This window comes from Sander lucioperca, chromosome 12 (genome assembly GCF_008315115.2).
Source record: "Sander lucioperca isolate FBNREF2018 chromosome 12, SLUC_FBN_1.2, whole genome shotgun sequence".
NCBI classification, from domain to species: Eukaryota; Metazoa; Chordata; class Actinopteri; order Perciformes; family Percidae; genus Sander; species Sander lucioperca.
This window is the reverse complement of record NC_050184.1, coordinates 1135377-1157317: the sequence shown is the minus strand read 5'-3', so window position 1 is coordinate 1157317 and position 21941 is coordinate 1135377. Positions and strand designations below refer to the sequence as shown.

The 21941-nt window shown below is 41.4% G+C and overlaps 1 protein-coding gene and 1 long non-coding RNA gene across 3 annotated transcripts in view; one reads left to right on the top strand and one right to left on the bottom strand.

Annotated features, from left to right (window-relative positions):
• Positions 1-6286, bottom strand: part of LOC116050868 (immunoglobulin superfamily member 21-like) — a 68271-nt gene extending 61985 nt beyond the window's left edge. For both annotated transcript variants that reach the window (XM_031301091.2, XM_031301092.2), the window contains exon 1: positions 6075-6286. In XM_031301091.2, coding sequence (XP_031156951.1) covers positions 6075-6132 — 58 coding nt within the window. In that variant the 5' untranslated portion in view covers positions 6133-6286. The remainder of the gene's footprint in view (positions 1-6074) is intronic.
• Positions 6287-7245: 959 nt separating this feature from the next.
• Positions 7246-7517, top strand: LOC116050919. The gene is made up of 2 exons (XR_004105207.1): positions 7246-7327; positions 7408-7517. It is a non-coding gene; the product is annotated as an uncharacterized LOC116050919 (long non-coding RNA).
• Positions 7518-21941: the final 14424 nt, after the last annotated feature.

Genomic DNA, 21941 nt, shown 5'->3' with positions numbered 1-21941 from the left:
TAATCTGTACTTGATGATTAAATGATTGTGTCTGTTCAGACCACAAAGTGCATGGATTTTAATCCCAAAGCAGAATTCACAGATTGTCTGTACTGGCCCTGCTGACTGTGTCAGTGCTTGTTGATGCTTTTTGATGCACTCTGGCACCTTTTACATTCAAGGTACATGCATTAATCATTAGAAAATGTACATTACGTGTACCCTTACAACTGTTAAGATTAATTATAAATTGTGATGTGTGTGAAAAACAATCAAATGTATTTATGTTAACAGGTGGGATTTTGGTCTGAAGATGGGTAGTTGCTGCTACGGGGCCATAACGTGAGATACAAGGTAATGGAGCCTTTTATACATTGTCTGTTTGTTTAGAAATAAACAATGGACAAATAGAGTCTTTAAATGCTTCAGATGTAAAGTTATTCACTGTCGAAGTGATGCCAAAATTAATGGGAGTCAATGGAAAGCTAACGGCAGGTGATGGCTTGTTAGCCTAAGAGTCTCCCCGTAGGAGGTACGCGTTTCGGATGCTCGCTTACCCCCTTGATAACATCCAAGTCACACCAAACAGAGAGTTTGTCTATATTGTGTTGTTAGTAATCCAGCCTGCCATTAAACTCTTATATGAAGATCTACTTGCAGAGATGTACTTGCTACACATCCCATCACAGTGTGCATCATGACTGCTTTTCCCACATCACACTTACAGTATATTTGAAGGATTGCAATTTTGAAAGATCTCCACTGCATTGCCACACAACTCTCTCGCATCACAAAGTGGCGAATCTGCGCACCTCGACTTTCACAACACTCTTGACGATACATTTGGTGCAAAACTAATTTGTACCTGTGGACTTAGGCTGTGGAGCTCTGAGCTAACAGAACGGGAAAAGCAGGGTTTCTATCGCCAGATGAGGGACAACTCTGTCCGGCTTATTTATGTAGCATGGAAACTTGGTGGAATAGCATGCTAGCGTTAGCTAACTAGCAGCCAGCCCGCTTCTAAATAAATACCTTTTAATTGTCTAAACACTTTTTAAACAGTCAAACTAAAACACTGGCGGTGAGCTCCACGGCCTGCAGCCGCAGACGGACCGTCATCAGTGGGGTTCGACCAGCGTAGCAACACTGCTTTTGCGTCAAGAGTGTTGTGAAAGTCGAGGTGCGCAGATTCGCCACTTTGTGATGCGAGAGAGCACATATGTGAAGTTGCAGTGACAGATTCGAGAGGTTGTAATCACTGAGTTGTGGTTGTGATGGAAAATGAACCAGATTAAAAAAAAAAAGTAAATGAGTAAATGTTGCATTATAAGTTTGCAGCTGTCATTGTGTTCATGTAAATATCAATCTACACATTTGTGAATATTTTTTCTGTAACTTCACATTCAGAATACAGGTGTGTGAACATTTTCTACAAGTGCAAATTTCAAATTACAAGTTCAGATTTTTTTTACAAGCTCATGTTTTTTTTCTTTGTATGACTTCAAATTCAGATCACGTGTGTGAATATTTTTTACAAATGCAAATTTTAACATACAAGTTCAGATTTTTTGTTCTGCAAGTTCTCCCATCGTATTCTACAAGCTCTCCCATTTTGCACCATATTTACCTTCATATATAATATTTGGAAGAAATGTGACAACAAATGTAAATTTGAACTGCCACACGGTAGTAAAGGAAAGATGGCTGCCATCAGGCACTGAGAGAGAGCCACGCTCAACAATTTTCTAAAAAAAAAGAAATAAAGAAAAAAAAGGAAAAGAATCACATCAAAAGACGCTTTAATTAGGCTACATCTAAGGCATTTTCTGCAGCGCAAAAAAAGAGAAATATAGTGAAGAACAGAGAAGATACAAACAAGAAACAATCCACCAGTGCAAAACAAATCTGACAAGGAGGAGTAAGGTGCTTTGGGAATATCAAAAATCCTTAAGGTATGGGAGAGCTGAATATACGAATGGATGAAGCGGAGTCAAGAATTGCACAAAACGAGGATCGGGAAATTAACAAACTGAGTGAAAATTAATGTTGACTATACTCTCTACTGTGAAAACCTCTAAGTTATATTTTCAATCTTTCCTTCTGTACAGGTATAGTTCCTGATAGAATGAAAACAGCAAAGGTCATCCCACTTTTTAAAACAGGAGATAAACATAGCCTGACCAACTATAAAAAAAGATTTCACAACAAAAAGGTGTTTGAAAAACTTAATGCTTTTCTTGAATGAAAAAAAATTGCTTAGTGAGAGTCAGTATGGTTTTCAAACAAATCGGTCTACAGCTTTAGCATTAATGAAAATAGAAGAAATTACAACTGCAATTGAATATAAGAAATATACGACAGATATTTTTAGATTTAAAAAAAGGTTTTGACACTATAGATCACAAAATATTAATTTCTAAATTGCAAACATACGGTTGTAGTTTTAAAATGGTTAAGCAGTAATAAGACAACAATACGTACAGTTAGCTGGTAATACATCTGAATGAAGGAAGATTGAATGTGGAGTCCTGAAAGGTTCAGTTTTGGGGCATAAATTATTCATTTTGTACATTAATGACATGTGTGAGGTGTCAAAATTAATGCAATTCGTGCTGTTTGCAGATGACAAAAAAATGAGATGATCTGAAAACCATAGCAAAAAGTATTGAAAAAGAATTGGTCAAACTGAAAAAATGGTTTGATAAAAACAAGTTACCACTGAAAACAAAGTTGATGTTTTTTTCCAATCAGAAGCAAGATGGAAATGTTTCATAATTGATTGATGGAACTCCTATTAAAATAGTGTTTGAGTTTAGATTTTTGGGTGTGATAATGAATGATAAATTGACATGGAAATCCCATATAGAACATTCTGTTCTAAACAAAGCTAAGTATGTGTTAGATTACAAGGCAATGCGAATTATGTACTGTTCACGTATCTTGCCTTACTTTAGTTATTGTGTGGAAGTGTGGGGGAACACATACGCAACTAACAGAGCCATTGTTCATTTTACAGTAAACAGCAGTACGAATTCTACATAAGTGGATTTTAGAGAACACACCAACCATGTTTATCAAATCAGGATTAATGAAACGTAAAGACCTTGTTGAATTACAGACTTTGTTGGTAATGTTTAAGGCAAAAAGCTAAGTATTACCAGAAAATATATACAATAAATGTTTGTGTTCAGATCAGAAAATAATAGGGCTGTCAGCATTAACGCATTAATCGCGTTGCGATTAAGGGCCGAGCATAACGCGTTCATTTTTTTAATCACAATCGCATGCTGCCATTTATTAATTTATTTTACACCTCACTCGGCTTTGCGTCGTTCTTATCATTTACTTATCATCAAGCTGCCATACTTCCTCATAACACATCACTGCTGCAGGCATGATGGAGAAAGACATCAGCAACACAATTCTCCGGACGGCTCAGTAGACAAGTCGAAAGCCATATGCATATTGTGTAAAGCCGATTTAAAATATCACCGAAGCACGTCAAGCTTGATCTACCACCTACGAGCTAAGCATAGTACAGTTAACGTGACTCAGGTTGATGCTAGTGGGCTCAGGCAAAGCACCACCCTGGAGAGTGCTAGTTGCCGACCTGTGGATGAAACCAAATCCCAAAAAAATTACTACAGCTCTTGCGAAATGGGTGGCAACTAACTGCAGACCTGTCAGCATTGTAGAAGACTCGGGTCTTAAAGACGTACTACGGTTGGCATGTTCTGACCCGTCTTATACATTGCCATTGAGGGGGACAGCAGCCCCACGCACACACAGTCTGTACGACACTGAGAAAGCAGCCCAACTGGAACTGCTGCAAAGTGCAAACGCTGTCTCATTAACCGGTGATCACAGGACATCAGTGAGTAATCAAAATTAGGAGTTACTGCACACTATATTGACTCTAGATTCAAATGTGTGACTAGATTAACAGGTTTTTCTTTTCTTTACAGTAAATAAATAAATAAATAAATAATAAACAAATAGAAATCTTAAAGTCAAGTTCATAAAGTAACTTTTTTTGCATTCATTTGAATCAAGATACACTGGTAAGAAAAAATAATAGAATTTTAATCATGTGATAAAACATGCGGTTAATCGTGATTAAGAAAAAATTTATTGTTTGACAGCCCTAGAAAATAAGGAAATGTGTATTTCAGTATGTGGTGTCAAGTGGAACTCCTTGGATAATGATTTAAAGGGTAATATCAATATCTTTATGTTTAAGAACATGTATAAGACAAAAACATTTTTAGAATATGAAATTTCCAGATACATTTATTTTCTTTGTTATTATTATTTTCTTTTTTGGTCCTCTCTCTCTCTCTCTCTCTCTCTCTCTCTCTCTCTCTCTCTCTCTCTCTCTCTCTCTCTCTCTCTTTTCTACGTAAAATCAGATACTAACTGACCTATAGTCTATCTATTTATCTAGTTTGTTTATTATTGGGGCTGGGAAAATAAGATTTAGACTTCATCCATGTCCTTTCCGGTCATGGATATGTAATGTGATAAGGCAAATAATTTGTGGTTTGATTATAAAATTTGTCTGTGTCCATGAGCGGAATAAAAACAATGTGTGAAATCAAGGTCCACTCACTAACTTTGTCTTTTAACTGCATCTCATGTTTTCCTAGTTGTTGTCACATGACATAATTTAATGAAATGTAATTTAAAAATGTTTGGGTACAGGCCATTCTCGCTCTACGCACACGGTTCAATCAGGCGCGGCTCCGCTGTGGCTCATCTACAGAATCATCATTTCCCTTTTTTTTGTCTAGCGTCACACATCCAGGTAGCGATGTGGCCTGGGCGAGGGAAGCAGGGAGTCCTGCTTAGCCTGCTGGTAATGCTGCAACAGCAGGCAGAACGGCCGGAGAAATGTGCGCAACCGCCGGCAACAAAACAATGTAGCTACTGGAGAGCCTAACAGCCTGGGCAGTTGTCTAAGTGTGTTTGTGTACCAATAATTTCATCATTTGCATGTAGGGTAGACAGCATAATTTTTTGGCGGATGATCACTTTTTAGCACGGCACCTGTCGCCCACTGCGAAGACATGCTTGGGCTCTACGTTGGTGTAGCATTTCCCGCCCCCGCTGCTGTACTGTGCATGCGGGAGACATGCTACCGAATGTGGGGCTCTCCGTGTCCCGCTGGAGCTCCGACTGCAGGTCGAGGTCGGCAGCAAAGCTTTCTGGCAAAAGCAGTGTTGCTACGCTGGTCGATCCCCACTGATGACGGTCCGTCTGCGGCTGCAGGCCGTGGAGCTCACCGCCAGTGTTTTAGTTTGACTGTTAAAAAGTGTTTAGACAATTAAAAGGTATTTATTTAGAAGCGGGCTGGCTGCTAGTTAGCTAACGCTAGCATGCTATTCCACCAAGTTTCCATGCTACATAAATAAGCCGGACAGAGTTGTCCCTCATCTGGCGATAGAAACCCTGCTTTTCCCGTTCTGTTAGCTCAGAGCTCCACAGCCTAAGTCCACAGGTACAAATTAGTTTTGCACCAAATGTATCGTCAAGAGTGTTGTGAAAGTCGAGGTTGCAGATTCGCAACTTTGTGATGCGAGAGAGCACATATGTGAAGTTGCAGTGACAGATTCCAGAGGTTGTAATCACTGAGTTGTGGTTGTGATGGAAAATGAACCAGAGTAAAAAAAAAAAAGTATACGAGTAAATGTTGCATTATAAGTTTGCAGCTGTCATTGTGTTCATGTAAATATCAATCTAGTGTGCATGCGGGAGACACACACACAGAGATAAGTCAAGTGTTAATCACACTGTTGGTGACAATTATCTCAGCTCCACAAAACCACAATTAAACACATTATACACTACATTCCAAAAATCTCCATCTTGAAAAACCCCAGAAAACTTCTTAAATAGTCAGTGATTATCATAAGGCCGACATCAACAATATCAAACAAAGAAGGAATCATAAAAGCAAGCATACCTTGTCACTTCCACAGAAAAACGCTTTTTGAAGCCTTTAAAGATGCTCCTTTTTTTCTGCCCTACTCTTTACCTCATTTAAACAGTGCAGACGTCTCTGGAGAAGCTGCTTGTTGCGGGTCATGTCCACTTACCAGCTGTTAGGCTGAGAGTGTAAGCAGAAAGAAGGCAGAGTGTGAGAGGACCAGTCATCCTGCTGGGTGCTGCTCAGAACATAGGATACTCCATCTGTCTTCAGAGCGGTGGACGTTTTATCTCCCATCCTTCACACTGAGGCCGCCTCACTCTGTGGCTTGGGTTTATATTTGGAGGATTACAGTCTCTCTCTCTCTCTCTCTCTCTCTCTGAGCGCATGCATGAGTGTGGAGTGAGTCTAAGGAGCGAGTGAGTTTCTGTCCTTTTTTTTCTATTTGAGGTTTTGTATGTTTTTTTTTTTTACATTACATGGTGGTGTTTTTTTCTGTGGTTCAGGTAGTGGAGTTGGCAACCGGGCATAATGCCCTTGGTCAGTAGGGCTGTCAGTAGGGCTGTCAAAACTGGCCAAAAATGACGTTCGAATATTCGTTCTATAAAAACACATAGGTTTGAATATATTCCAATCAGGGGTGTAGTGCTGCGGGAGCGCACCGGAACGATGCTCCGGTCAGAAAGTAGTATAATGGCTGTTTGCATAAACCGATTTAAATTCATGTACATTTCTTAAGGGCTTGTGGATCCAATCATCACTAAAGTGTATATCATGCACGAGGATTGACTGTATATCATGCACGAGAGACAACAAAAACAGAGGGAATGGTCAAAGTTGTTATATTGACATTTTTCTTTTTTAATAATTCTTTTTATTAGAATTTTTCGATAATGAAAGGACAATTAAGAGAACAATAGAGAACAACAAGCCCCATAAAAAATAAAATAATAAATAAATAAAAAAGAGAAAGAAGGGGAATAAGAATGAAATTAGCAACAAGAATAATGATAGTAGTAGTAATAATAATAATAATAATAATTAAAAAAACGAAAAAAGTAAACAGACGTTACAGTGTTATAGTCACCAGTGGATGGTAAAGGTAGGGCTACAGTGTAGTATTGGGGTGACTTAACATAAGAAGAAAGGCAAGATACTGTGTGATAATATAGAATAGAAATATAAAGAATTGAATAAATAAGTAGAACAGAGTGGTCTATAGCTAGAACAATTTGGTTTTCGACGGTAAATCGACCTAGCCCCGCCACCTTTTCCAACGTTCGCTTCGTGCCGCCGATAAGAATCGGGAGTCATGTTGGGAGTTAATTCGTCCCTGAAGAATGAGAAATGCATCATTCCAGGGTGCAGAGTATAAAATAAATCACTGCACTGCCTTCCAAAAGAAAAAGATGTCGCTGACAAGTGAATGGATTTTATTTTTGGAGACTCAACCTGTGCCCAGTCAGGCTTCTTGGCTATGTACTACACATTTTTCACTGCAGTTCGTACTGAATCAGGGGCTATACGATGCTGGAGTCGTATCAAAACTACTGTTGATGAAAGGATCCATTCCAACTATTCGGGACCCTCTCCCAAGCATTGAAACGGTGAGTAAAAAACAATTTTATAACGTAGATTACTAGCTAACTGAGTTGATAATTTCTTTTTTCCTAATGGTTGGTTAGTTGGCTGGTTAGCTGACTGTGGCACCTGTTATGACCCTGGGGTCATATTTTATAATTTGTCTCTCACCCTGCACAGCTGCATCAGTTGATCTCCTCTGAGTGTACACAGGTAATGGAGAACAGGTGCGCACACCGGATTGGTCCAGCAGAGCTGATTGCTGTCTCCTGATTGGTCGCCTGGAGGACAGCAGCCATTTTAAGCCCCATCGGACAGGAACTCAGCCTCTCTTCACTCTGCCATTCCCAACATGTGCCTGTGTAAATCTGTGTCTTGTGTTTCAAGTTGTTGTGAGTAGTGTAAACAGCCTTTAGTGAAAAGGATTGTTTTGATCTCTTAGATTTGTTGTCCTTCGGGTCACTGGGAACCGAAGGACAACACAAGGGTTAAGAAGCAGGAGTTGAAAGAGCTCCTTTACTCAGAGCTAACTGAAAGGGGTTTGTTTGGGGAGTTGGCTCCTTCAGAGGGAGTTCCGGGTGAACGGGCTGGTATTGTTGCCCCACTCCAAGTAATCCCACCTCGAGGCCTTGTGGCTCAGGCAAACTTGACAACAGAAGAGCTGAGGCTAACGCTGCAGATAAGGGAGGCTGAGGTGAGAAATCGAGAGTTGGAAGTGCAAGCCATGCATCTGAAAATAAGGGCTCTGGAGATAGAGCGGGGAGCCGCTACATCTGCCAGTTCGTCTACTTCACTGTCACTCATCCCAAGACCCCAAGACAGCTTCGATGTGAGTAGGCACATTGCACTGGGTCCACCATTTAGAGAATCTGAGGTAGACTCCTATTTCAATGCTTTTGAACGTATTGCTGCTACACTGAATTGGCCGATGAGCGTGTGGCCTCTTTTGCTCCAATGTAGGTTATTGGGCAAAGCTCAGGAAGTATGTACCTCTCTGTTCATAGAAGACAGCTTGAATTATGACGTTGTTGTCCTCTGTGCCTATGAGTTAGTGCCAGAAGCATATAGGCAAAACTTTAGAAGTTGTGAAAAAGCTGCCACCCAGACGTATGTAGAGTTTGCAAGGGAGAAAGGCGCTCTGTTTGATAAATGGTGTCAGGCCAGTAAGATGGCAACTTTGGATGATCTGCGTGAACTTGTGTTGTTAGAGGAACTTAAGAATCGGCTCCCAGATAAGATTGTTATCTACTTAAATGAACAAAAAGTCACATCCCTTACTGCTGACATAAACACAGACACATCACCCACAGTATGACAATAACATGAAAACACATCATTCACTCCAAGTGGTTTCTGTGACTTTCTAATGTTCAAACCCAAAAGACGTCAAAATACACAGCCACTATATAACGTTAGACTTAGCACCAAATAGCCTTGTCACACTTGTCTAACGTTAGCTGACTTTGTCTAAAGCATTACATAGCCTACTAAAATAAAACTTCACCTGAATCCTCTGAACTTGAGTATTCAGGCTCTAACTGGTAAGGTCTTGCAGATCCCGCTGCCATGTTTAGTAGGCTTCCAACAAAATCTGATTCCAGGCCACCTTCTATGTAGATATGTGCTTAGCCAATCAGAACGTTCTGCTCATGAATGTTAATTAGTTGTGGGCTGAACATTCCATGCAGCAGCGAATCCAAGCGTTTGTGGAAGGGGAGAAAAAAGGCTCTCAGAAAAGTGTGGGAAAATCAACCCAACTCTTTTTTTTGGTAACACTATTAAATCAGTGTTTAATAGACACAAATAAACAGTAATATAAGTTTAAGTGTCACCATATGGCACCTTAATTTTATGAACATCGAAGAGTATTTTAAAGATTTTGTTCCAATAGGCCTGCGATTTAGGACAAAGAGCAAACATATGACTAAGGTCACAGGGGGACATCTGGCATCGATCACAGTTATCATTTACATTGAGGTATATCTTTGATAGCCTAGATTTGGAGAAATGCAGTCTGTATAGAACTTTAAACTGAATTAGCCCTAGTCTAGTAAAGAAGGTCTTAGTAAGCACCCTTTTAACTGATTCATCCCACCATTCCTCTGAAAGTTCAACCCTCAACTCTTGCAACCAAGCATTTCTAATGTTGTTCATAGAGTAATGAGTTAAAGATAAATGTAGGTTATAGAAGCTGTCTGTCGAGGCAATAAAGCAAAGAGCTCTTCCCAAGGTTGTCTGGGGGGCAGAACAGGAAAGTTAGGAAAATGGGAGGAGACAAAGTGCCTAATCTGAAAGTAACGAAAGAGATGAGAGGGAAGTAGGGAGAATTCAGCGGCCAGGGAAGTAAAGCTGGCAAAAATATCAGTTACAAATAAGTCTTGGAAAGTCTGTATGCCTTTGCTTTTCCAAATGGAGAAAACATTATCTATTAGGGACGGGGAAAATAAGTGGTTTCTATCAACAGGACATATGATGAATGTAGAAAGGAATTTGAAATGTTTGCGAAATTGGTACTAAATCTTTAATGTGGTGAGGACGATTGGATTGTTGGTGAAGTGAGAAAGTCTGGTTGGGAGAGAGGAGCAAAGAAGAGCAGGGAGCAATGTTGAGATGAGAGATTGAGCCTCTAGATGACACCAAGCGCTACTCAGGGAGTGCAGCCAGAACGACAATTTTTGGATGTTCACAGCCCAATAGTAACATAACAAATTAGGGAGCGCAAGTCCACCACTAAATTTGCATCTCTGCAGCACTGATCTATTGATCCTGGGCACCTTTCCTTGCCAGATAAACGTGGAGACAGCTTGATTAATTGACCGAAAAAAAACGATTTAGGTAGAAATAAAGGGATGGATTGAAATAAGTAGAAGTAGAATAAGTAGAATGTTCATTTTAACAGCGTTTATGCTGCCTAAAAGTGAGAGTGACAATTTACCCCACCTCTGAAAGTCTGAAAAAGAGCCAAAATTCTCAAGAATTGAGATAATAGACGGCAGGGAGACGATGGGATTTACATAAATCAAATCAACATTTAGGAGGCTGAGCGGTCTGTAGGAGCTGCACGTAGTAGCATCCCTTCCCTTCTTAAGGAGTAAGGCTATAGAAGCTTGTGTTAAGGTGGGTGGGAGTAGGCCATTATCGAAAGATTAATTGTACATGGATAAGAGTAAAGGGACCAGTTTGACATAAAACTTTTTTTTTAATTCTGTGGGAAATACATCAGAGCCTGAGGCCTTGTCACTCTGCATCGATCTGAGAGCTTGAATAACTTCGTCAAGAGTGAGTGGTGATTCTAGGACGTCCGCAACCTCAGGTGCAACTGAAGGAGTCACGAATTTGCCTAGAAACGGGATCATATTAGTAGTATTCGATGGAAACTGCGACTTGTACAAGGATGTGTAAAAAGATTTTAAGGTGTTATTAATCCCTATTGGGTCGGAAATCAAGTGATTAGAGGAAGGATCGAGAATTTGAGCAATCAAACGGGACACGGTCCTGCATTTCAACTGTTACGCCAGCAGCCGACTTGCCCTGTCACCATGTTCGTAGAGTGTAGCACGTGAGTGCAGAAGCAAACATTCTGCATCTTGAGTGGACAGGAGGTTGAATTCAGTTTGGAGGTTCAAGCGCTATTTATATAATATGGGAGAAGGATTTAAAGCACACTGACGATCTAATTTACGTGTGGCCTCAGAGAGCTTGTCCAATCTAGCCTTATGGGTCTTATGAAGAATAAGAAATGATTTGCCCTCTGAGATAAGCCTTGAGTGACTCCCAACTAAGTGAGTGGGAGGTGGAGCTTTTCTGATTGAAAATCATCCATAGAAGTGGAGATTTTGTCACAAAATCGGTTAGAATTGGTTATCAGAGAGCAGGAGAGAATTAAATCTCCAATACTGGGATGATCAAGGCTGTGTGGACAAAGCAATGTTCAGAGCTAGGGGGCCATGATCAGAATTAACGATAGGTAAATATGCCGAGGAGGTAACTTTAGGCAGTAATGAACGATCAATAAAAAAATAATCAATAAAAGAAAAGGAATGGTGTACATGCAGAAAAAAGGAGTAATCATGAGAGTGGGGATGTCAGAATCTCCAGGGGTCAGCACAACCATTCAGAGACATAAAATCCAAAAAACATTTAGCCATAGAAGAGGGAGGAGACATATTGAGAGCGGAGCGGTCTAACGATGGGTCCATAACACAGTTTAAGTCTCCTCCAAATATCAAAATGTACGTGTTCAGGCAGGGGATCTTACTTAGTAAGCTGTTAACAAATGCAATATCAGAATTTGGTGCATATACATTAACTTATTAGTTAATTATTATAGTTAATAATTATTAGTTATATTTAACAGGGGTGTGCCAGAGAGTACCAGTAATAATTACATATCTACCATTGCTGTCAGGGATTACATTAGAGTAGAATACTTTTGATCTCTTGACAGGGCTATTCATGGCCTTCACATTCCAAGATATAAACTTTGTGGAGTTAGGTCTGTCAGAACTCAAGGCTATGTCAGCCATCTGATCCGTGTGAAACAGAGAAGGTATCAGTCCAAGCATTTGCCAAAAGTACCACTGTTACCACAGTGACTCAGTGAAATGCCTGCAGGAGCAAAAAAGCAGGTTTCATTGCTGTTTACCCGGTCACAGAAACCTACCAACATGGCGGTAGCTAATATGGCTACTGATGCTAGCGTGGACTTAAACATGGAAAACGCTATGGCCAGGGTCCTGGAAAAGCAACGGAGTGTGCTTGAATCAGTGGTCCGCAACGCAGTGAAGGAAGCGCTAGCAGAAATTGATATCTCGCTGCAATACATCAGGACAGAGCTCGAGAGGCAGGGAGCTACGGTACGTGATCTGGTGCAAAGACTAGACAAGACACAAGGGGATAACAGGCAGATGAGAAACATTGTGAATGCCTGTGTTGAGGACCACAAGAAATTTGAGTATAAGCTAGCCGAAATGGAAGACAGATACCGACGCAACAACGTACGCATCATTGGACTGACAGAGGGCAGCGAAAAGATGACCCAGTTGGGTTCCTGCAAAAGCAGTTACTGGTGTGGATCCCCTCCTTACAGAACAGGGCTGCCATCGAAATTGACAGAGCACACAGAATCTACGGCAAGGGTACAACAACACTTACTCTGATTTTCAGGTGTTTGAGATACCAGGAACGCCAAGCAATCCTTCAGAGGGCGGGACAAGTACAGCAGAAAGGCCCGATTCGTGATTCCAAAGCAACGCTACGCTTTAAGGCTGACTACAGTGCTTTCACCGTCCAGCGGCACCAATAATTTATAGGAGCTCAGCATAAGCTACATGCTAAAGGCGTCTCAAACTTCCTTATCTATCCGGCCACCCTGAGAGTGACCCACGGAGGGAGAGTGCTCACCTTCACTACAGCCAAGGATGCGGACGTTTTTTGTCGGGAGCTGGATATGGAGGATGACAGGACATCCACACGAGCCGCTTCGAGGGCACTGTACATAACTTTTGGAACCAAGCTTTAAAGGGACATTTAAGTAGGCTGAAAGAACATGATGAATGTGGACTATTCATCTTATAATCTATGTTTATTACTCCTACTAGGCTGACCTTTGTATCGGTATATGTACCGTCTACATGTGATGAAAGTTTTTTCCCACGCCTATTCAATGAATTGCTTCCTCTCAATGAATATTCACTAATTATAGGGGGAGACATGAATGCAGTACTAGATTTAAATCAGGATAGATCAGGGGTCAATCACACAAAAGCTCAGAAAGATATATCAGACATGTTTAAAGCAGTTGTGGAATACCACCATCTTACAGATATATGGAGGATGCACAACCCTACTGGCAAGGATTACACCTTCTTTTCCAAAGGTCACCTCACCCACTCCCGCATTGATTATATTTTGTACTCCAGTGAGCTTAAGGCAAGGTTCCACATGATAGCAATAGAACCAGCAATTCTGTCTGATCACAATGCGCTGATAACCACATTCCATTGTGATATGTTAGGAGACAGATCTAGGAGGTGGCAATTTAATAATGCCCTTATATCAATCAACACCGACTCAGTTTCTGACCCTGCACATACCTGGCAGGCAACTAAAGGATTTATTAGCAACACGGTCTCACAGCAGTTCGTGAAATGGTCACGTTATTTTTAATCTATTGATTCGTGTACACGGACACAATTATCTTGTTTATTTCGTGTTGCAGAAAACGTAATGGAAAGCATCTAAGGAGGTTGGGTTTCGGAAAAGAAGAACGGGGAAACGACACGCCATGCGCCGGGACACGAGCCGCGGTGTCTGGGGGATGCGCCACAACAACGGGACGGTTGGGTTTAGGAAAAGAAAAACGGGGAAACGACACGCCACACACTGGGACACAAGCCGCGGTCTCTGGCGGACACGCCACAAAAGAAGAACGGGGAAAGGACACGCCACACACCGGGACACGAGAACGGTGAAAGGACACACCACACACCGGGACACAATCCCCAGTCTCCGGGGTGAAAGTCCTGTGTTGTTTGACCCATCCACCACCCCAACCAACCTCCCTACGCGGATTTTCGGCATTTCATACTACTCGCTACCGTAGTCGTGCTGTGATCACGAAACATGCTTCCCATTTAAATAAATTACTTTAAAAATCGTCCACACCAACACAAAAAAAACGAGAAAAGCGTGTCCTTGTACACAAATCCATAGATTAGATAACATGACCATTTCACGAACTGCCGTGAGACTGGGTTGTTATTAGAGATTTCACATCTTCCTTTGCGGTCAACTTGAAAAGGAAAAGAGAGGCTAAGATGCGGAGTTGGAAGAACGCTTTTAAGACGTGTTTTTCTAAATCCACACATACTCTTCTAGTCACAAGTCGAACAGAGCTAAATGATCTGCTAAGGAGAGCTGAATTCAAAATGCAAAGAGTGAGGCAAAATTATTATTTTAATGGCTGTAAACCAAGCAAATAGCTTGCTCTGAAATTAAAACAAAGCAAATCCAGAGCTACTATCAACAGCATCCGCACAGACTGAGGTATCTCAACAAATCCTAAGGATATCAGCGCCATTTTTCAATCCTTCTATTCAAAGTTGTATGAGTCCTCCTGCAACTCAGATCCGACACAGTGCCAGGAGTTCCTAAAAGAACTAAATCTGCCTCTTCTTGACCCAAAGGAGGCAGAAGAACTGGGTCAACCTATAACGTTAGAGGAACTTAAATCAGCATTAAAAACAGTTAAAAAAGGGAAAACGCCAGGGTTGGATGGAATTCCATCAGAACTTCTTCTACAGTATTTTGACATATTAGGACCATCGCCTTCGCCAGCGGCCTCCAGAGAGTCTTCGACGTCCTGTTCGGCCGCCAGAGGGGTTTCGTCTTCGTCGACGGCCACCTGAGTATCCTCGACGGCCTGTTCAGCCGCCAGAGGGGCTCCATCTTCACTGCTGTCCGCAGGTCCCAAGTTCCCATAGTCCTCAGTTCCCACACCCTGTTGACTGTTGTTCCTCCTTTCGCCCCTCCGTGGGTTGACTTTTGTTCGTCCCTCCTCCGTACCCCCTCCGCCCTTCCTGGGCCTTTTTGCCCTATTCTGTGGACGATTTTTGTTTTATTTTTGAAGGGCCGTCTGGTAGCTGTCCCTTGAGGGAGGGGTACTGTCACTTCTAGTCCCTTGTCAAGTTTCTTTGTTTAGTTGGTTTCATGTTTTCTGTTGATTTTCCTATTTCCTGTTTTATTTTGAAGTCTGTTTTTTTTCTCCCTAGTCTTGTCTGGTTTTACTTCCTGTCTTTTGGTTTTCCCGCCCTTGTTATTGTCTGATGTGTTTCACCTGTTCCCCAGCCTTACTGTCACCTGTCTCTCGTTTCCTCATTACCCTGTGTATTTAGTCTCTGTTTCCTTTGTGTCTTATGGGATCATTACGTTCTGTCTGTGTGCCTCATGTGTTGTTGTTCAGTGGTGTCAAGTTTTTGCTCTGAGTTTTTTGTGTTTTTGGAGTGGTGTACTGTGTGTGCCTGCTCATTCCTGGCTTCCTCGCTTTCTGGCCCGCATGCTTTTGGAACTACTTGATGTAAGTTTTTTGTTAATAAACTCTGTTTTCTGAACTGAACTGCATTTTGATCCAAGCCTCGCTACTTACCCCCGTGACAAGGTGAGCACATTGGCTGAAACTAGACAAGGATACCTGCGTTTTAACATATAAATTATATATGACAAGTAGAAATTGTGGGTGTGAGAGCAATTTATAGAGAAGGGACTAAGATGATTTTTTTAAGGCACCGTGCTTTAGCGACGATATCACCCACTGTAAGTCACAAAATACACACCCATTATCAACGCAGAAAAATCCATTTCACAGAAACTGTAAAATATATCAAACTGCTGAGATATAGCCTAATAGCTGACTTTTTCATGAATGGTTTAAAGTTTGACTTGCGTCTATGTAAATATGTAGGAGAGGATTTGAAGGATGTGAAGCCTGCTCTCATTGACTTGTAAAAAAAATGAAAAAAAAACACATTTTAAAAAGTATAAATAGCAGGACAAATGTTGAAGAAGTCCCATTATGTGCTTAAAGAGCTGAACATTTTGATATTTGAATGTTTTTTGTAGCTGAACGTATGCAAAAGTTAGACATTCCTTGATGACAGTGGCGCTGGCAGTCGTATTCCTGTACGCACTGTCCGTAAAAAAATTTCTGTGAGACATGCAATGCATATAATGATCTGCTCTGTTCACAGAGCAGATCAATTAACAATTTTCTCATTACTTATACGTTATTTCACATACAACCCATCCACCAATAATCAGATTATTCATTTTTATGACTCGATCAATAGATAAACTGGTTGCTGGACGCTGAGTATCGCTAAACCCACGGATGAAGCTAGCATGTTGTTTGAATCACATGTGTTAACATGGACATGAATATTACGGTTATGAGGCTTATCCTGTTTTTGATCATATTCGGGATATGATGTTTACATGGCACACAGAGAACTCATGTTATTCATATCCGTACAGGTTCGCCGACAGCTGTCTGCTCTGAGCGCATCCAACTCTCTCTCTTACAAAACGCTTCAGTAAAATATTTTAATGATCTGGTCATCATGATATGATAAAAGTATGCTAGGAGCACACTCTCATACACATTAAATATAAGAACAGCTGATTTCTGGCGCAGTAAACTGCTTCAGCAGGCAGGTGGTTCTTGTGCGTACTATAAAATAGAATCCTACTGCCGCCACTGCCCTGATAGTTATCTTTATGAAAGATATAGATTTTCAGTGGACGGAATTACGTATCTTTGTCAGCTTCTTGAGCCGTTTGTTGCCAATGCGACACATCGGTTTGAATTATGTTTTTATATTTTTATTTGCTCCCACGATCGCTTACCACTTCCAGTGTTGCAACTGAAAGAATAGGCTACAGCAAAATAGGTTTATGGAATGCATAAGTGTGGTCTGATCTTGTTGTTCCTGACTGATGGAGCAGTGATATTGATAAGCCTTGTAACTTACACATGTAACCTACACAGTGGCGGATACAGAACGTCATTAATAGGTGGGCCTAGGAATGTCTGTGTGGGCCTTGGTTTTTAAGATTACATATATGTAGCGGACTCAGGACACCGAATCCAGGATTCGGGTTCAGATTCGGACGAATATTGGGCTTTTTGACGGGGTTCGTTTTTTTTCCACTAGACCCTACACTTGCACTGTGCGCGCTATGCTGGTCGACGTAATGTAGGTGGACTGTTCACTGCAGTAGGCTGTGAGAAAGTGAAAATGGAACTCGCGAGCAGAAAAAGCGCCACCCGGCAGCACCCCCAGCCAAAACAAAGTGACCCAAGCCGAGCCACACGCCCAACCCGCAATGCCGACCTGTCCTGCGGCAGCAAGGACCCCAGACAACACACAACATTGCCGCTGCCAAAACACCTCCACATGAAACATCCAAAAGAATACGAGCCGCGCATGAAGGAATCCAGACAGCAGCCAAAACGCAGCAACCCCAGGTATGGCAAAGGAAGGATAGTCACAGCTAAAAACTTGTGTTAACCAGACAGTGCCTCTCCCGGCTGTCAGCCGTTCTTTCGGAATCTCCCTACAGTGGGAGCGGAGCGACTGCTGCTCGTTAGCAAACGTTAGCTTTCTAATTTCACTCACCCAACATGCCTTCATCTAGGCCTGTTATGATAGTCAATAAATCAATTAATCGCACGATAAAAAAAATTAGCTTGATAATTTTTCCAGCCGCGATAATTTCCATTTGCATGCTTGTTTGTTTTCCTTCTCTCTCTCTCTACCAAAGAGACTGGATGACCACTCTCGGTTCCTTAGCATAACGAGTGAACCCTCTTGTCAGTCGCATTTTCTTTGTGTTGGGAGGCGGGACTCCTGGCGGAGAGAGAGAGACAGAGAAAGTTGAGAGTTGGAGCAGGGTTTCCCGCAGCACTTTGCAGTTAAGAAGCTGTCAAAAAAAAAAAAGTATATGAGCGATAGCCGCCGCGTTACTCGGCGTCCTGTTTTCTCCCTTTCATTCCAAACCACACAGTTAACCACCTGCAGGTGGAGGCGGAGGAGACAGGCTTGGACATACATGCCGCTGTGGACTTGTCAGTCTCGCAAGCGGTTTCAGGAAAGTGGCTGCATGTGTCCGACACTGCATGTGTCCGACAATGCACAGAACGTTAACCGGTACAAGCCTACAGCTATCCGCTGTCAGTGTGTCAGAGGCTCCCGGACGGTGAACTGAGACTCTGTTACCTGCTTGTCGGTCAACGGTTAATGATCGGTTACTTAATTTCATTGTGCTTTCTTTTGGAAGGCTGGCTGCCAAAAATCGCCACTTACTAGCTAATTAATTAGCCTGAGGTAAACGATAGCCATCAGTAAACAGAAGTGATGTGTGTGTGTGTGTGTGTGTGTGTGTGTGTGTGTGTGTGTCGGCCCGCCCCCGCGAAGCTCCGACCTGCAGACAGCAGAGGAGCAGAAGAAAGTAGCTGTACCTTCGCCAAAATGAAGACTATTTTGGTACAAACATTTACTCGCCATGTGGCAGATAGCCACATAGATATAGCTAGATATAATTTATTAATTATATATTATTATTATTTAAATTTAATATTTAGTGTTTAATAAATAATTGTTAAATGTAGTACAGAGTCTGTAGTCTATCGCACAAACACTCAAGGAATGCTGCAAACATTTGACAGCCAGTACGAATTGCCTGGGAGAACATACGTGTCACAAACGGCAATTCCACAACTGTGTGAAATACGACATACTAAAGCAGATAAAAGACATATTGTGGATATTTAAAATGTCTTCCAGTTCCAGTGTTAAATATTCTTTAGAAATAAAATATTCTTTAGAAATAAAAGTTTATTGATCTTTGAAAAGGTGTACCTGCATTATTATGCCATTATCACTATATTAGATGAAAAAGGTCTCAGACGACAATATTATCATTTATTGCAATTATTTCTGGGACAATTTATTGTCCAGCAAAATGTGTTATTGTGACAGGCCTACCTTCATCATACACTGATTAGTGAAAATTTGGCAAACAAAATTGTCACTCATCTGGCGATAGCGATGTGCTTTCCTACGATGTGAAAAGAGCGTGTGAATATAACATTAAGTTGTTACATTTATAAGGTATTTTATTGTGTAACCTCTCAGTTGAAGGTTAAGAGTAAACATAGAGCTTTTATTCTGACAGGAAAAACGTAAGTGAATAAAGTGTTGTATTTTCTGACGGTTGACTGTGTTGGGGTGGAATAAAGTGAGACGTGCAGTGCTGTCTTGGTTGGAAGCCCGTTAAAGCCAAACCTGAGTCTAGACGATACACATTTAACTATTTTAGAGCCTGTGGATGTTGTTTACATCATTAATGTGTTTACTGTGTTAATGGACTGAGGATGGGAGTAGGATTTGGTATTCGGTTTTGGATTCGCCAGAATCTTAACCAGTGGATTCTGTATTTGGCTGAACCTCAAAAATCTGGATTCGGTGCATCCCTACTCAGGACACACCTCAAAATTACCACGACACCACAGCTTCCTTTGGATTCCGTACATGTGACAGGGACTGCATCAGTTCACACCCTCTTCTCAGACTACTGTCTCTCTCAGATCCAAATACAGACTAATGCATATAACAGAAAATAACAATGACACAGTCTAAATAACATTTATTAGTTGTGTAGTGCCTGAGCACATAAAACCTTTCAGACCTGACAACGCCACCTCCTATTGAGGGTCAGGAGGAACCTTTTGAACCTTTACTTATGTTTAATTGTGTGTCGTGTGACCAACTCTAGTTCTCCCCTAACAGGAACAATTAACAGGAGGCCAATATTGTACAAAAATACATGGGTTTTATTACAAAAAGTTTAAAAGAATCCCAATTAAAATAGCAAGGACAGATTAATAAAATAATAAATTAGATGGCAGATACATGTGGTCTTACTCTCCTCAAAGTAGGAAGGTCGGGTCAGCATGCGCACACCACTCCGGGAGACGACTGTGGGAGACAGAAAAAGGAGACAGAAGGCCCAGCACCGACAAGGACATGCACTACACACTTATTTCTACACAATTCACTACAAAATATCACGCCAGTCACTACAGAATATCATGCAAGTCACTACAAAATATCATGCAAGTCACTACAAAATATCATGCAAGTCACTACAAAATATACAGTGTCGAGGCTACATACACACCGCAACAGAGTGTCACCCAGTGCAGTCTCACCCCGAGGAGGCAGTGTGTCGACACGGACCCAGCCTTGTACAGGATCAAGCTGTGAATATACACAAATCGAGGAGAGAAACCTATGTCAAAACTTCCATCAAAAATATATCCACAGACCACTTGTAAATGAAATCACAAAAAAAATTAATCAACCAAGGCAAACAACCCAAAGAAACAAAATGGTAAAATAACCGTAGAAAACAGTGACTGGACTGGTCCCCCTTTGAGAAAGAAACAAAACACATTAGTGGCCATTCACAAGATTACCGTGTTTTTCAAATAATTATTAACACATTAATAAAAAGAGTAAAATATAAGCCTACTTTGCAAGAACACAAACTCCTATAGCACAATTAATGCAGGAGGAGGAATTTCCAAAGCAGTATTTTCCGGAGCTCTACAGCCACAGCAGCTCATTAGTCACATCAGTGGTAAACGTCAATTAGCTTCAGTTCACTCCGTGAAGGATGGGAACTTGCGCCTGGCTATCACCCTGCACAACAGGAGAATCCACACAACGCAGTGCGCTCAGTGAGAGGTAAGGGACTAATGACTGAACCTGGTGAGCTTTTTATCACTTCCTGATTGGCAACAGGTCACATGACCACATGCACGAATCAGCTGGTTTCCCACAGTTGAAATGATCGTATAGTGATATTGGTGTGTTAGATAATAACATCTAACACTGCATAACTCTCGTTATAAGAGTAGCTACACTCAAACTGAACATTATAATACAAATAAATGTATACATATTCAGAGCATCATTTCAGAAAAAGCTATCTAAAATCAAAAATATAGCAGGCCTGCATAAAAAACACAAGGCAGAGTCTCCTGGGCTTTGAGTTGAAAACGTTGATTATGTCATCATATTCCAAACTGTCAATAAATAAGTTTGTTGCGGAGAAAAGTCTCAACGCTGCAGGGCATTGAAGGCAGTGTTAAGATGGCCATCAAAACACTATTTATGTTGGGAAATATTTCAGCAGGGCAGCTGTCCAGTACTTCCATTAATGTGGGAAAGTTCTCCCGAACCATTCTCTGTGTGATGTGCTGGATGAATACAGCATATTCAGTAGGGGTGTGCCAAAAAATCGATTCACAGAAGAATCTAGATTCTCATTTGCAACGATTCAGAATCGATCTGAAATGTCCAAGAATCGATTTAATAAATAAATAAAATCAGCCGTCTCCATTTTTGTAACTAGCCTATCCGGGACGTCCGGACGTCACCACGCAGCCGGTTTTTGAACGTGAGCGGTAAATCACTAGAACAAAGAGGAAGCAAATATGGATGAGAGGGAGATCCAACCAGCCCCGTCTTCACTTAAAGCTAAAGTTTGGCATAATTTCGTTTTTTACCGAATGCCTGGAAGCACTGCGCTGGACATGACACACACAGTGTGCAAGCTTTGCAAAACGAAGACCAAGTACTTCGGCAGCACAACAAATGCGCGGGCTCATATTAATAGGCATCACTCGGAGCTCAGCGACACAGAGCAGCCGCCAGCTGCAGACCAACGCACACTGCAGTGCTTCACGAAACTTCCTGCCAACTCCGAGAGGGCAAAAAAAATAACTCTGTCTATCGCCTGCTTCATCGCCAAAGACCTAAGGTCTTACAGTGTGGTGGAGAACGAGGGGTTCGTCTGCATGTTACAGACAGCAGAGCCGAGGTACACCATA